General features: G+C 63.0%; 1 protein-coding gene across 1 annotated transcript; it reads left to right on the top strand.

Moving 5' to 3' along the window:
* Nucleotides 1-980: 980 nt before the first annotated feature.
* Nucleotides 981-13850, top strand: EPPK1 (epiplakin 1). Its single transcript, XM_031669826.1, is given in 22 exon segments — nt 981-8181; nt 8184-8267; nt 8269-8372; nt 8374-8621; nt 8624-8745; nt 8781-8832; nt 8835-9253; nt 9255-9526; nt 9528-9587; nt 9589-9667; nt 9669-9740; nt 9743-9883; nt 9886-9977; nt 9979-10147; nt 10149-10199; nt 10201-10430; nt 10432-10872; nt 10874-11048; nt 11051-11147; nt 11150-11465; nt 11467-11505; nt 11507-13850. Coding segments are annotated over 22 exon segments (11913 nt in total). The 5' UTR covers nt 981-1491; the 3' UTR covers nt 13467-13850.
* The last annotated feature ends 2114 nt before the right edge of the window (nt 13851-15964 follow it).

The raw sequence follows: 15964 nt of genomic DNA, 5'->3' as shown, positions 1-15964 counted from the left end.
AAGGACACTAGTTACGTTGGCTAAGAGCCAATCCTAGCCTGGTATGACCTCACCTTAACCGGGTGACACCTGCAAGGATCCTATTTCCAAATAAGGTCACGTTCACAGGGACTGTAGATTAGGATTTAGACATACCTTTTTTTTTTTTTTTTTTGCGGTGGCCGGATCTCAGCTCACTGCAAGCTCCGCCTCCCGGGTTTACGCCATTCTCCTGCCTCAGCCTCCCTAGTAGCTGGGACTACAGGCGCCGCCACCTTGCCCGGCTAGTTTTTTGTATTTTTTTTTTAGTAGAGACGGGGTTTCACCGTGTTAGCCAGGATGGTCTCGATCTCCTGACCTCTTGATCCGCCCGTCTTGGCCTCCCAAAGTGCTGGGGTTACAGGCTTGAGCCACTGCGCCCGGCCTAGTCATACCTTTTTAAGGAACATAATTCAACCTGTTGCAGAAGGGGACAGGCCTGGGTGGAGGCAGTTGACGTGCAGGACTGGGGGGATGGAGGTGAGGCACCTGCTGCCCTGCTCAGAGCCAGTCGTACAGCTGTGCGTGGAAGGGGTCAGCACAGGGCATGTTGGGGCTGCAGCCGGAGGACCAGGGCCCATGGGGGAGAGAGAGAGCCTTGCCTGGCCTGCACACGGCTCCTGGCAGGACTGCCACACGTCTGCTGAGCCAGCGGTCCCCGGGGCAGGGTGTGGGCTCAGAGGGGCAGTAGCCCAGAGGCCGTGGTGCTCGCGGATGTGAGATCCAGGACAGGCAGAGGAGGATGCAGGGCCAGGCTGAGGCAGGAGACCAGAGCTTCAGATGGCTGGGGTCTTGCTGGAGCCTGGTGGATGGCTGTGGAGGGAGGGCGGGGCCTCAGGAGCCGGAGGAGGCAGCAGAGGCTTCTCTGGAGTGACAGGTGCAGGTGGGGTGGGAGGTTTCAAGAGGTCACTGGAGCTGGGGTGGGGCAGGGCATGGGGCACAGCCTTTGGAGAACAAAAGAGAGGCACCCAGAGGCGGAGAGATGCCGGTGCCCAGGCCGAGGGGTGGGCCCTGTGGGTGGAGCCACAGCCCCCTTGGAGCAGGGCTGGGCCCCTCAGGCAGGGTTGGGGAGGGGACCAGGGTGCCCAGGAAGGACTCGAGGACATAGGGCCCTGGGCTGGCGGGAGGGCGTTGGCCTGGGGTGGAGGTTGAAGGACAGCCTGTGGGAGGGACAGCCCTGGAGTCCCTAGAGGCCTCCCGGCTCCACCTGGGCCCCTGTGCTCACACGGTCCCTCTGAGCTTGCACTTCCCTTGGCACTCCCGCCGCGGAGTGCTCCCCGGGCAGACTCAGCTCCTCAGGGACTCTGGCTGCGCGTCTGCGGGCAGAGCCCAGCCCGGGACAGCATGGGATTGGCCCTGTGACCACATCTTCCCCTGTGCCCACCAGGCCATGGGGGGTCCCTGATTGAGCCTTTCTGTCCCCTGCAGGACAGAGGTGGACCTCTGCAGGCTCTGCATAACCAGCTGTGTGTGATGAGTGGCCACACCTTGCCTCCTCTTCCCGTCCCGGGCACCAACAGCACGGAGCAGGCCAGCGTCCCCAAAGCCATGGCAGCCACGTTGGGAGCCAGCACGCTCCCCAGGCCCCAGGCCAGGAGCATAGCTGGGGTGTATGTGGAGGCCTCAGGCCAGGCCCAGAGTGTCTACACTGCCATGGAGCAGGGCCTTCTGCCTCCTGGGCTTGGGCTGGCTCTGCTAGAGGCCCAGGCGGCCACCGGGGGTCTGGTGGATCTCACCCAGGGCCAGCTGCTCTCTGTGTCCAAGGCCCTGCAGCAGGGCCTGGTGGGGCTGGAGCTGAAGGAGAAGCTGCTGATGGCTGAGCGTGCCGCTACGGGCTACCCTGACCCCTATGGGGGTGAGAAGCTGGCCCTCTTTCAGGCCATCAGGAAGGAGATTGTGGACATGGCCCTGGGGCAGAGCTGGCTGGAGGCCCAGCTGGCCACTGGGGGCCTGGTGGATCCTGCCCGGGGCGTGCTTGTGGCCCCTGAGCCAGCCTGCCACCAGGGCCTCCTGGACCAGGAGACATGGCACAAGCTGTCAGAGCTTGAGCCTGGCACAGGCGTCCTGCGCTTCCTCGACCCCAACACGCTGGAGCGGCTGACGTACCACCAGCTGCTGGAAAGGTGTGTGCGGGCCGCCGGCTCGGGGCTAGCCCTGCTGCCCCTCAAGATCACCTTCCGCTCTGAGGGCGGGGCAGTGAGTGCAGCCGAGCTGCTGGAGGTGGGCATCCTGGACAAGGAGGCTGTGCAGGGTCTGCAGGAGGGCAGGCTGGCCACAGCAGACGTGAGTGCACGTGCCGAGGTGCGGCGCTACCTGGAGGGTACCGGCAGCGTGGCTGGGGTTGTCCTGCTGCCTGAAGGCCAAAAGAAGAGCTTCTTCCAGGCTGCTACCGAGCACCTGCTCCCAATGGGCACTGCACTGCCACTCCTAGAGGCCCAGGCTGCCACCCACACCCTAGTGGACCCCACCACAGGCCAGCGGCTGTGGGTAGACGAGGCAGTCAGGGCGGGCCTGGTCAGCCCAGAGCTCCACGAGCAGCTCCTGGTGGCCGAGCAGGCCGTGACAGGGTACCACGACCCCTTCAGTGGCTCCCAAATCCCACTCTTCCAGGCCATGAAGAAGGGGCTAGTGGACAGGCCACTGGCACTGCGGCTCCTGGATGCCCAGTTGGCCACAGGCGGGCTGGTCTGTCCAGCACGCAGGCTCCGGCTGCCCCTGGAGGCCGCCCTGCGCTGCGGCTGCCTGGATGAAGACACTCAGCGACAGCTCTCGCAGGCTGGCGGCTTCTCAGACCCTGGCACGCATGGTGGCCTGCACTATGAACAGCTGCTGGCCCGCTGTTTCACTGACCCAGAGACTGGGCTCGCCTTCCTGCCACTCTCAGGGGGACCCCGGGGAGGGGAGCCCCAGGGACCCCCATTCATCAAGTACAGCACTCGGCAGGCCCTGAACGCAGCTACAACCACTGTCTCCGTGGGGAAGTTCCGGGGCCGGCCCGTGTCCCTCTGGGAGCTGCTCTTCTCTGAGGCCATCCCCGCAGAGCAGAGGGCAATGCTGGCCCAGCAGCACCAGGAAGGGGCCCTCTCCGTGGAGAAGATGGCCGCTGAGCTGAGCGCCACCCTCCAGCAGGCTGCAGCCACTGCCAGGGTCACCTTTTCTGGGCTGAGGGACACCGTGACACCAGGAGAGCTGCTGAAAGCCGAGATCATCGACCAGGACCTGTACGAGCGGCTGGAACATGGACAGGCCACAGCCCAGGATGTGGGCAGCCTGGCCTCGGTGCAGAGGTACCTGCAGGGTACAGGCTGCATTGCTGGCCTGCTGCTCCCCGGCTCCCAGGAACGCCTGAGCATCTATGAGGCCCGATGCAAGGGGCTCCTCCGGCCTGGCACTGCCCTCATCCTTCTGGAGGCACAAGCTGCCACGGGCTTCATCATCGACCCGAAAGCAAACAAGGGGCACTCCGTTGAGGAGGCACTGAGGGCTGGTGTCATTGGGCCCGATGTGTTCACGAAGCTGCTGTCGGCCGAGCGCGCCGTCACCGGCTACACCGATCCCTGCACCGGGCAGCAGATCTCTCTCTTCCAGGCCATGCAGAAAGGCCTCATCGTCCGGGAGCATGGCATCCGCCTGCTGGAGGCCCAGATCGCCACGGGCGGCGTCATCGACCCCGTGCACAGCCACCGCGTGCCCGTGGACGTGGCCTACCGGCGCGGTTACTTCGATCAGATGCTGAACTTGATCCTATTGGACCCTTCTGATGACACCAAGGGCTTCTTCGACCCCAACACACACGAGAACCTCACGTACCTGCAGCTTCTGGAGCGCTGCGTGCGTGACCCCGAGACGGGCCTGTACCTCCTGCCACTCAGCGGCATGCAGTCTCCGCTGGTGGATGGTGCCACCCGGCAGGCCTTCCAGAACCTGCTGCTCTCCGTGAAGTACGGGCGGTTTCGGGGGCAGAGGGTCTCTGCGTGGGAGCTGGTCAACTCTGAGTACTTCAGCGAGGGCCGCAGGAGGCAGCTGCTGCGTGGCTACCGGCGGCGTGAGGTCACACTGGGGCAGGTGGCACAGCTGCTGGAGGCGGAGATGCAGAGACAGGCGGACGTCATGCTGCCCTCGCTGCGGGGCCAGGTCACCATCCACCAGCTCCTGGAGGCCCGTATCATTGACCAGCACCTGTTGGACCAAGTGCTGGCCAGGACAGTCAGCCCCGAGGCACTCTTACTCATGGACAGCGTCCGCAGGTACCTGTGCGGCCTGGGAGCTGTGGGCGGCGTGCGGCTGCTGCCCTCCGGCCAGTGGCTTAGCCTCTATCAGGCCATGAGGCGGAAGCTGCTGGGGCCCAGTGTGGCCCTGGCCCTGCTGGAGGCTCAGGCAGCCACCGGAGCCATCGTGGACCCTCACAGCCTGGAGAGCCTCTCGGTGGACGAGGCCGTGCGCAGGGGTGTGGTGGGGCCGGAGCTGTATGGCAGGCTGAAGCGGGCTGAGGGTGCCATCACTGGCTTCAGAGACCCCTTCTCTGGGAAACAGGTGTCTCTGTTCCAGGCCATGAAGAAAGGTCTCATCTCTTGGGAGCAAGCTGTCCGCCTCCTGGAGGCTCAGGTGGCCACGGGAGGGGTCATTGACCCCACTGGCCACCACCACCTCCCCATGCCAGTGGCCATTCAGCGTGGCTGTGTTGACCAGGAGATGGAGACAGCCTTGTCCAGCTCCTCCGAGACCTTCCCCACACCAGACGGCCAGGGACGCACCAGCTATGCCCGGCTCCTGGAGCAGTGCCCCAGGGATGAGGCTTCTGGCCTTCACCTCCTGCCCCTGCCAGAAAGTGCTCCTGCCCTCCCCAGCGAGGAGCAAGTCCAGAAGAGCCTGCAGGCCATGCCGGGGGCTGAGGACGGCACATCCCTCTGGGACCTGCTCAGCTCCTGCCACTTCACTGAGGAGCAACGGAGGGGCCTGCTGGAGGATGTGCAGGAGGGGAGGACCACTGTGCCACAGCTGCTGGCCTCTGTGCAGAGGTGGCTACAGGAGACTAAGCTCCTGGCCCAAGCTCATGTCATGGTGCCCGGCCCGCGGGGTGAGATCCCCGCCGTCTGGCTGCTGGATGCTGGCATCATCACCCAGGAGACCCTTGAGGCCCTGGCTCAGGGCACGCAGTCGCCCGCCCAGGTCGCTGAGCAGCCGGCGGTGAAGGCCTGCCTGTGGGGCACAGGCTGCGTGGCTGGTGTGCTGCTGCAGCCCTCTGGGGCCAAGGTCAGTATCGCCCAGGCCATGAGGGACGGCCTCCTGCCCACAGGCCTGGGCCAGAGGCTGCTGGAAGCCCAGGTGGCATCTGGCTTCCTTGTCGATCCCCTGAACAACCAGAGACTGTCGGTGGAGGACGCGGTTAAGGTCGGCCTGGTGAGCAGGGAGCTGAGTGAGCAGCTTGGGCAGGCCGAGAGGGCGGTGGCCGGGTACCCAGATCCCTACTCTGGGGGCTCCCTCTCTCTGTGGCAGGCCATGGAGAAGGGACTCGTGCCACAGAACGAGGGCTTGCCCCTCCTGCAGGTGCAGCTGGCCACAGGGGGTGTGGTGGACCCTGTCCACGGGGTGCACCTGCCCCAGGCAGCAGCCTGCAGACTCGGACTTCTGGACACACAGATGAGCCAGGTGCTAACAGCAGTTGACAAGGACAACAAGTTCTTCTTTGACCCCAGTGCGCAGGACCAGGTGACCTACCAGCAGCTCAGGGAGCACTGCGTGTGCGACTCCGAGACTGGCTTGTTGCTGCTGCCACTGCCCTCAGACACAGCACTTGAGGTAGACGACCACACTGCAGTGGCTCTTAGGGCCATGAAGGTGCCCGTCAGCACAGGGAGGTTTAAGGGGTGTAGTGTGTCGCTCTGGGACCTGCTGCTCTCCGAGTACGTCTGCGCTGACAAGCGGCGGGAGCTGGTGGCACTCTGTCGGTCTGGGAGGGCTGCAGCCCTGCGGCAGGTGGTCAGCGTGGTCACTGCCCTGGTCGAGGATGCAGAGAGGCAGCCCCTGCAGGCCACCTTCAGAGGGCTCCGGAAGCAGGTGTCAGCCAGGGACCTGTTCAGGGCACAGCTGATCAGCAGGAAGACGCTGGACGAGCTGAGCCAGGGGACGATGACGGTGAAGGAGGTGGCGGAGACGGACAGCGTGAGGCAGTTCCTGGAGGGAGGCAATTTCATTGCCGGGGTCCTTGTCCAGGGCACCCAGGAGAGGATGAGCATCCCAGAAGCCCTGAGGAGGCACATCCTGCGGCCTGGCACAGCTCTGGTACTGCTGGAGGCACAGGCAGCTACTGGCTTCATCATCGACCCCGTGGAGAACCGGAAGCTGACCGTGGAGGAGGCGTTCAAAGCAGGGATGTTTGGCAAAGAAACCTACGTGAAGCTGCTGTCGGCCGAGCGCGCCGTCACCGGCTACACCGACCCCTACACCGGGCAGCAGATCTCCCTCTTCCAGGCCATGCAGAAGGGCCTCATCGTCCGGGAGCACGGCATCCGCCTGCTGGAGGCCCAGATCGCCACGGGCGGCATCATTGACCCCGTGCACAGCCACCGTGTGCCCGTGGACGTGGCCTACCGGCGCGGCTACTTTGATGAGGAGCTGAACCGCATCCTGGCAGACCCCAGCGACGACACCAAGGGCTTCTTTGACCCCAACACACACGAGAACCTCACGTACCTGCAGCTTCTGGAGCGCTGCATGGAGGACCCTGAGACGGGCCTGTACCTGCTACAAATCATAAAGAAAGGAGAAACCTACGTGCATATCAGTGAGGCCATGAGACACGAGTTGCAATCTAGAACTGCAAAAATGCGCGTGGGGAGGTTTGCTGACCAGGTGGTCTCTTTCTGGGACCTGCTGTCCTCTCCATACTTCACAGAGGACAGGAAGCGGGAGCTCATCCAGGAGTATGGAACCCAGAGTGGGGGCCTGGAGAAATTGCTGGAAATCATCACCAAGACAATTGAAGAAACAGAGACGCAAAACCAAGGCATCAAGGTGGCGGCCATCAGAGGGGAGGTGACAGCTGCAGAGCTGTTCAACTCCGGGGTCATCGATCAGAAGACCCTGCATACACTGCGTGCGGGGAGGACTGGGGGACAAGCACTCAGCACACTGGAGTGTGTAAAGCCTTACCTGGAAGGCAGCGGCTACATTGCAGGGGTGATGGTGCCCTCCACCAGGGAGGTCATGAGCCTTCATGAGGCCAGCAGGAAGGAGCTCATCCCTGTAGGATTTGCGACTTGGCTGCTGGAGGCACAGGCCGCGACTGGGTTCCTCCTGGACCCCTGCACCCACCAGAGGCTCTCCGTGGACGAGGCTGTGGATGTGGGCCTGGTGAGCGAGGAGCTACGGGAGAGGCTCCTGAAGGCCGAAAGGGCTGCCACGGGCTACAGGGATCCAGCCACGGGAGACACAATCCCACTGTTCCAGGCCATGCAGAAGCAGCTCATTGAGAAGGCAGACGCACTGAGGTTGCTGGAGGTGCAGGTGGCCACGGGGGGTGTCATCGACCCACTGCACCACCACCGGCTCCCACTGGAAACCGCCTACAGACGTGGCTGTCTGAAAGAGGACATCTATGCGCTCATTTCTAACCAGAAGCACATGAGGAAACGGTTTGTGGACCCGAACACGCAGGAGAAGGTCTCCTACCGAGAGCTGCAGGAGAGGTGCCACCCGCAAGAGGACACTGGCTGGGTGCTCTTCCCAGTGAACAAGGATGCACGGGACTCTGAATACATAGACGACGAGACGAGAAGGGCCCTGGAGGCAGAGCAAGTGGAAATAACAGTGGGAAGGTTCAGAGGTAAGAAGCCAACACTGTGGGCACTGCTGAATTCAGAATACGTGACGGAGGAGAAGAAGCTCCAGCTGGTGAGGATGTACAGAATGGACACGAGCCGGGCACTGCAGAAGGTAGCACACCAGATCTCAGACATGATTGAGAAGCAGGAAAACAGCAACAAACAACTGTGGTTCCAAGGAATTAGAAGACAGATCACAGCCTCTGAACTCCTCAGCTCAGCCATAATCACGGAGGAAATGCTCCGGGATCAGGAAACAGGGCGGAGCACGACACAACAGCTCAGGGAGGACGAACGCATCAAGCGCTACCTGGAGGGCACCAGCTGCATCGCTGGCGGCCCTGGTGCCCGCCTGGCTGACGCAGCCGCCCGGGCCGCCAGGAGAAGGAGCGAGCGATCTACCAGGCCATGTGGAAGGGCGCTGCGCACCGCACGCCCTGGTGCTGCTGGAGGCGAGGCGGCCACCGGCTTCATCATCACCCCGCGGCGCAACCTGAGGCTGTCAGTGGAGGAGGCCGCGGCCGCGGGCGCAGGGCGGCGAGATCCAGGAGAAGCTGCTGTCGCCGAGCCACCGCTACACCGGACTCCCTCTACACCGGCAGCAGATCTCCTCTCTTCCAGGCCATGCAGAAGGACTCATCGGCCGGTCGGCATCCGCTTCGCTGGAGGCTCCAGACGCCACGGGCGGCGCTATCGACTGCAGTAATAGCCACCAAGGCGTCTGCGGGACGTGCGTGGCCTACCGGCGCCGGGCACTGACGAGGGAGATGAACCGCGCCCTGGCGACCCCAGCGACGACACCAAGGGCTTCGACCCCAACACGCACGAACTCGATGTGACGCGGCAGCTGCTGCGCCGCCAGTGCGCGGCGCTGCAATCTCGGACACTGGCTCTACATGCTGCAGCTGCAGGCCGGGCCCGCCGCACCCGCGCTGAGAGCTGCAGGAGCTGGCGCTTGCCCTGCGGGACGCCTCACAGACGCCAGGCTCGGGCGCCTCCAGGGCCAGAGCTGCCTCGCCTGGGAGCCTTCTACCGCCAGGTGCGTCCGAGGATCAGCGCCCCAGGACCTGCTGAGCAGATATTGCCGGGCGGCACGCTTGAGCGTGGAGGAGCTGGCGCCACCCTCACTCGGGCTGCTGGGCTCCAGGCCCAGGCCGAGACCGGGAGGCCGAGCCCGCCCAGACCCTCGGGAGGTTCTGCGCAAGGCCACCATGGAGGTCAAGGTGGCCGGGCCCGGGGCAGTCTGCGGTGGGACGCGGCGAGGTCCGGCCACGCGGGAGCGGGCCGCCTCGGGAGGAGCTGCTGGCCGAGTTTGCTCAGGGACTCTGGCCTTGCCCTCCGCACTGACCTCACGCTGACTGCATCACATCATCGAGGAGGCCGAGGAGGCTCCTCTGACCTCGGGCCAAGAAAGCCCAGGACGCCTCAGGCGGCCCGCTGGAGCCAGGGCCACCCGCGGCGTGGACGGCGACTGGGCCCCTGGCCAGGGCGAGGGCCAGGGCGAGGCCAAGGAGGTCAAGCAGCCTCGGCCAAGAGCACACCCTGCGGGTGCCACCATGGAGGTGTGCAGCTGGGCAGTTCCAGGGGCTGCCGGTCTCTGTGTGGGACGCCCTCCTCGCATCGAGCGAGGCCCGCCAGCCGAGACGGTGCCCTCTGGCCCAGCACGCTGCCGGGCGCCCTGGGCTCGTCTCGGACTGCCGCCCTCACCCGGGTCATCGAGACCGAGGAGCTGCTCAGCAAGGTGTCTCCCGAGCTCGAGGCGCCAGGTGTCCGGGCCCAGCTGCACACATCGCCTGGGGATCCTGGGCCCCGAGACCTGGCGGACTCCGGGCCTGTGGCACTATGACGCTGCAGGAGGTGACGGAGATGGACTCGGCCAAGCGCTACCTGGAGGGCACTTCAGCTGCATCGCTGGGCGCCCTGGTGCTCAAGGCCAAGGACGCAGCCCGGCCAGGAGAAGAGCGAGCATCTACCAGGCCATGTGGAAGGGCGCGGCACCCGGCACGGCCCTGGTGCCGCTGGAGGCGCAGGCGGCTACACCGCTTCGGCTATCGACTCCCCGCGGCGCAACCTGAGGCTGTCGGTGAGGAGGCCGCGGGTCATGTAAGTGGGTGGGGCGGGCGAGATCCAGGAGAGCTGCTGCCGCCGAAGCTACTGGCCATCGCTACACCCCACCCTACACCGGCAGCAGGATCTCCCTCCAGGCCATGCAGAAGGACTCATCGCCCGAGCACGGCATCCGCTTCTGCTGGAGGCTCCAGATCGCTACTGGCGGCGCTATCAATTCCCCGCACAGCCACCGCCAGGTCTGCGGACGTATTCTACCGGGCGCTGCTATCGGACGAGGAGATGAACCGCTGCCCTGGCGGACTCCAGCGACGCATAATTCAAGGGCTTTTCTTCGGACCCTAGCCTTCACAGACGAACTCACGCGACGCGTGCAGCTGCTGCGCCATGGCGCTGAATTCGACACCGGCTCTACATGCTGCAGCTGGCAGGCCGGGCTCCGCCCGTGGGCACCAGCTGAGCTGGCAGGAGCTGCCTCTGGGCGGACGCCTGACGCCAGGCCTGGCGCCTCCAGGGCCAGAGCGTCCGCCTGGGGAGCTCTACCGCTGAGGTGTCCGAGGGATCGGGCGCTTCAGGACCTGCTGAGCAGATACCGGGCGGGCACGCTGAGCGGGAGGAGCTGGGCGCCACCTCACTCGCTGCTGGCTCCAGGCCCGTGCCGAGATGCCGGGGAGCTCACAGCCCAGACCTCGAGGCTCCCAAGGCGGCCACCTGTCAAGGTGGGTCATCTGGGGCGCTGTGAGCCCGTGGGGACGGTTGGCGTCCGCTACGTGAGCTGGGCCGCCTCGGGAGGAGCTGCTGGCTTGAGCTTGTGGACTTGGCCTTGCCCAGACTACTGCCGACCGGCCATCGAGGAGGCCGAGGAGGCTCTGGTGAGCTCCCCGGGACCCGCCGCAGCTCTCCGACGCCAGGCGCTCCGTGAGCCAGGGCCACCTCGGCAAGGGGACGCGCACTCGGGCGCCCCTGGGCCAGGGCGGTGGCCAGGCGCAGGCCAAGGAGGTGCCAGCTGCCGCCGCCAAGGCCAAGAGCATTCCTGCGGGTGCCACCATGGAGGTGTGCAGCTGGCACCCAGGGCGCCGGGTTCTCTGTGTGGGGACGCCCCTCCTCGCATTCCCGAGCTGCAGGCCCCGCCGAGACGGTGCCTCCCGGCCCAGCACGCCGTCAAGGCCCTGGGCCTGTTCGACCGCTGCCCTCACCCGGTCATCAATGAGGAGACCGAGGAGCCGCTCAGCAAGGTGTCCTCCGAGGCCTGAGGCGCCAGGCAGGTTCTCCAGCTGCACACGTTCAGATCCTGGGCCTGAAAGGCGGGACCTGGCCCAGGGCACTCAAGACGCTGCAGGAGGTGACGGAGATGGACTCGGCCAAGCGCCACCTGGAGGGCACCAGCTGCCCGGCGCCGCCCTGGTGCCTGCCAGACGGAGCCCGCCGCCAGGAGAAGATGAGCATCTACCTTCAGGCCATGTGGAAGGGCGCAGCTGCGCCCGGCACGGCCCTGGTGCTGCTGGAGGCGCAGGCGGCCACCGGCTTCGGCCATCGGACCCCGCGGCGCAACCTGAGGCCACGCGGAGGTGAGGCTGGCCGCTGGGCTGCAGGGCGGCGATCCAGGAGAAGCTGCTGTCGGCCGAAGCGCCGCCACCGCCACACCGACCCTGCTACACCGGGCAGCAGATCTCCCTCTTCCAGGCCATGCAGAAGGACCTCATCGTCCGGGAGCACGGCATCCGCCTGCTGGAGGCCCAGATCGCCACGGGCGGCGTCATCGACCCCGTGCACAGCCACCGCGTGCCCGTGGACGTGGCCTACCGGCGCGGCTACTTCGACGAGGAGATGAACCGCGTCCTGGCGGACCCCAGCGACGACACCAAGGGCTTCTTCGACCCCAACACGCACGAGAACCTCACGTACGTGCAGCTGCTGCGCCGCTGCGTGCGCGACCCGGACACCGGGCTCTACATGCTGCAGCTGGCAGGCCGGGGCTCCGCCGTGCACCAGCTGAGCGAGGAGCTGCGCTGTGCCCTGCGGGACGCCCGCGTGACGCCAGGCTCGGGTGCCCTCCAGGGCCAGAGCGTCTCCGTCTGGGAGCTCCTCTTCTACCGCGAGGTGTCCGAGGACCGGCGCCAGGACCTGCTGAGCAGATACCGGGCGGGCACGCTGAGCGTGGAGGAGCTGGGCGCCACCCTCACCTCGCTGCTGGCCCAGGCCCAGGCCGAGACCGAGGCCGGGAGCCCGCGCCCAGACCCCCGGGAGGCCCTGCGTGCGGCCACCATGGAGGTCAAGGTGGGCCGCCTCCGGGGGCGCGCAGTGCCCGTGTGGGACGTGCTGGCGTCCGGCTACGTGAGCGGGGCCGCCCGGGAGGAGCTGCTGGCCGAGTTTGGCTCAGGGACTCTGGCCTTGCCCGCACTGACCCGCCGGCTGACCGCCATCATCGAGGAGGCCGAGGAGGCCCCCGGGACCCGGCCGCAGCTCCAGGACGCCTCGTGCGGCCCGCGGGAGCCAGGGCCACCCGGGCAAGGGGACGGCGACTCGGGGCGCTCCCTGGGCCAGGGCGAGGGCCAGGGCGAGGCCAAGGAGGCCGCTGCCGCCGCCCGCCGCCAAGAGCACACCCTGCGTGGTGCCACCATGGAGGTGCAGCGCGGGCAGTTCCAGGGGCGGCCGGTCTCTGTGTGGGACGTCCTCTTCTCCTCGTACCTGAGCGAGGCCCGCCGAGACGAGCTCCTGGCCCAGCACGCGGCCGGCGTCCTGGGCCTGCCCGACCTCGTCGCCGTCCTCACCCGGGTCATCGAGGAGACCGAGGAGCGGCTCAGCAAGGTGTCCTTCCGAGGCCTGAGGCGCCAGGTGTCCGCCTCCGAGCTGCACACGTCTGGGATCCTGGGCCCCGAGACCCTGCGGGACCTGGCCCAGGGCACTAAGACGCTGCAGGAGGTGACGGAGATGGACTCGGTCAAGCGCTACCTGGAGGGCACCAGCTGCATCGCGGGCGTCCTGGTGCCTGCCAAGGACGAGCCCGGCCGCCAGGAGAAGATGAGCATCTACCAGGCCATGTGGAAGGGCGTGCTGCGGCCCGGCACGGCCCTGGTGCTGCTGGAGGCGCAGGCGGCCACCGGCTTCGTCATCGACCCCGTGCGCAACCTGAGGCTGTCGGTGGAGGAGGCCGTGGCCGCGGGCGTGGTGGGCGGCGAGATCCAGGAGAAGCTGCTGTCGGCCGAGCGCGCCGTCACCGGCTACACCGACCCCTACACCGGGCAGCAGATCTCCCTCTTCCAGGCCATGCAGAAGGACCTCATCGTCCGGGAGCACGGCATCCGCCTGCTGGAGGCCCAGATCGCCACGGGCGGCGTCATCGACCCCGTGCACAGCCACCGCGTGCCCGTGGACGTGGCCTACCGGCGCGGCTACTTCGACGAGGAGATGAACCGCGTCCTGGCGGACCCCAGCGACGACACCAAGGGCTTCTTCGACCCCAACACGCACGAGAACCTCACGTACGTGCAGCTGCTGCAGAGGGCCACTCTGGACCCTGAGACGGGGCTCCTGTTTCTTTCTCTCTCTCTGCAGTGACTCGGCTTCCTCTGCAATTTTCTGCAACTCTGGAGAAACTGTGGCGTAATTTTATGTCTGGTTTTTTTTTCTCATTCTTTGATTTTGTTGTTTTACCCATTCGTTACCTGTGGAAAATATTTTAAGTTATCATGTGACAGTAACTTTTTCTTTGTCCATCAAGGTGTTTCTGGACATCGTAATTTTTTTGGTGTGTTTTCTGAGTCCTCTAAGTGTCATATCGTTTTCCTTTTCTCTCCTTTTTGATTTTCAGAACATTTTCCTGTCCATTTTGGATTCCCTGCCGGCATTTTACAGAAGGTCACTCTTTAGACTCATTCCATCATGCCATCGGGTGCTCTTTTGTTGCAATGTAATTCTTATTACATGCAGATATTTCCTTTATGATGTGCTCTTCATGTTCATTGTCAAACTCATTTTCCATCCGACGATGTCTACTATTTAGTGCTCTGGCTCAATTTCGGTCCTCCTCCCCGGCTTATCCACCTGCTGCTGTGCCGGCTCAAAGCATGGGCGTTATTCTGCTGGCTGCTCCACCTTAGAGGTCTGACCTGACCAGCACTGACTGAAGGAGTCTGTTGTGGAGAAGGACCTTTGGTAGTAATTTATTAGGAAAAATTCTGAACACATAAGACACAAATGAAACTCGTGTTTGATTTCAGGTTTTTGAAGGTTGAATCATCAATTTTCATACCCTTAATATAGAGATAGTAGATTAAACAAGGGAAGTAAGCCGTCCAAAATCCAGGGTTCCTGGAGCCATATCTCAGAATCGTATGCCCATAGGTTGCAGTGAAGCTCAAAGATTCCTGGGAGAACCAAGAAGTTTCGTTGTTCATAGAAGTGTGGCCATTCTAGCAGGTGACCAAGAACAAGCGCTTGCTAGTCCCCCCTCATTCACTCCACACATGGGTTGCCTGTGGCATCTGGGCCGCTTGCTCTCCAATGGTAGCAAAACACAGCAAGAATCCATGGGTTCCGCCTGGTGGCTGTGTGTGGCTGGCCTCCTGGGGGCCTGCAGGCTGGGCGTGGACGCCGTGGAGGACACTCCCTGTGCTGGACTGGCTGGAGCGAGGGCAGATAGAGCAGACAGGGCTTGGACATTCGGGATGAAGAGCCAGTGGCCTCAGGGTAGAAATGACACGTGGGTAACTCATCAAAATGTGCCCCCCAAGCTCTAGAGAAAATCCCTGCCAGGGTCTGTGTGGCCTTTGCAGGAGCATCTGGCCCATCTGGAGGTGGGCTTGAGGGGACAGGCGGCCACAAGGAAATAGAAACGGTGGCCGGGCGCGGTGGCTCACGCCTGTAATCCCAGCTCTCAGGGAGGCAGAGGCGGGAGGATAGCTTGAGCCCAGGAGTTCGAGACCTGCCTGGGTAATATAGCGAGACCCCGTTTTCCACAAAAAAAAAAAAAAAAGAGAAACGATAGTGAGGTTCACATGTGCTAACATTCACAGATGGCAAAGTAGTCACTCTGCATGATCCACTTAATCGCTCTCATCCAGGTTTTACAGCTGTCTGAGTAAGACCGTGTACAACCGACGATGCAGGCTAGGATGGGCGATGCAGTCAGGGCACTAGCCTTGAAAAGGGGGACAGGGAGAACCTTGAAAAACAAGGCATCGGCAGGGTGCTTTCAACCACATTCTTTCTATTGTTCTTGAGCAAGTCCTGTGTGTGTGCCCGAGGCCTGTGTTGCAGAAGTTCTCACTGTGAACTTTACAGCAATGCTGAAGCAGGAATTAGCATGCCTGATTAGTGGTGATGGGACCCACATTTTTCTATCCTTTTACCTTCACCTTCTCTGTCATTATATTTGAAGTGAGCCCCTTTAGGCAGCATATTAATGGGTGAGGTTATCTTTATCCAATTTCACAATCTCTATGTTTAAATTGGCATATTTACACCATTACATTTTATGTAATTATGTGTTTGGACTCATTCTTTGTTTTCTTTCCCTCCTCTGTTTTTTGTTCATTTCCCCTCCCTTAGCTGCCTTCTTTTGGATATTGGAATACTTTTTAGTATTCCATTTAAATTTATTGGCTTTGGGCTATTCTTTTCTAATTTTTTATTGGTCACCCTGGAGATTACAGTATACTTATGAGTTTTGACACTCTTCTTCGCATCTCTGCTCTGCCACTTCACGGAGGTGTGGTCTCTTTCTCCATTTCCTCCCCCATTCTATCTCTGTCATGTTGTCACATCTACATGCACTGAAAATCTTACCAGGTAATGGGGCAATTTTACTTTCAACAGTATAGATTTTTTTGTTTTTCTTTTTGGAGACAGAGTCTTGCTCTGCCGCCCAGGCTGGAGTGCAGTGGTGCAATCTTGGCTCACTGCAACCTCCGCCTCCCTCCCAGGTTCAAGTGATTTTTGTGCCTCAGCTTGCCAAGCAGCTGGGACTACAGGTGCGCACCACCATGCCCGGCTAATTTTTTGTATTTTGATCTCTACTTAACGGTATTTCATCATGTTTCCCAGGCTGGTCTTAA

This window comes from Papio anubis, chromosome 8, assembly GCF_008728515.1.
Source record: "Papio anubis isolate 15944 chromosome 8, Panubis1.0, whole genome shotgun sequence".
NCBI classification, from domain to species: Eukaryota; Metazoa; Chordata; class Mammalia; order Primates; family Cercopithecidae; genus Papio; species Papio anubis.
The sequence above is the reverse complement of the archived record's forward strand: the minus strand, read 5'-3'. Positions and strand labels throughout refer to the sequence as shown.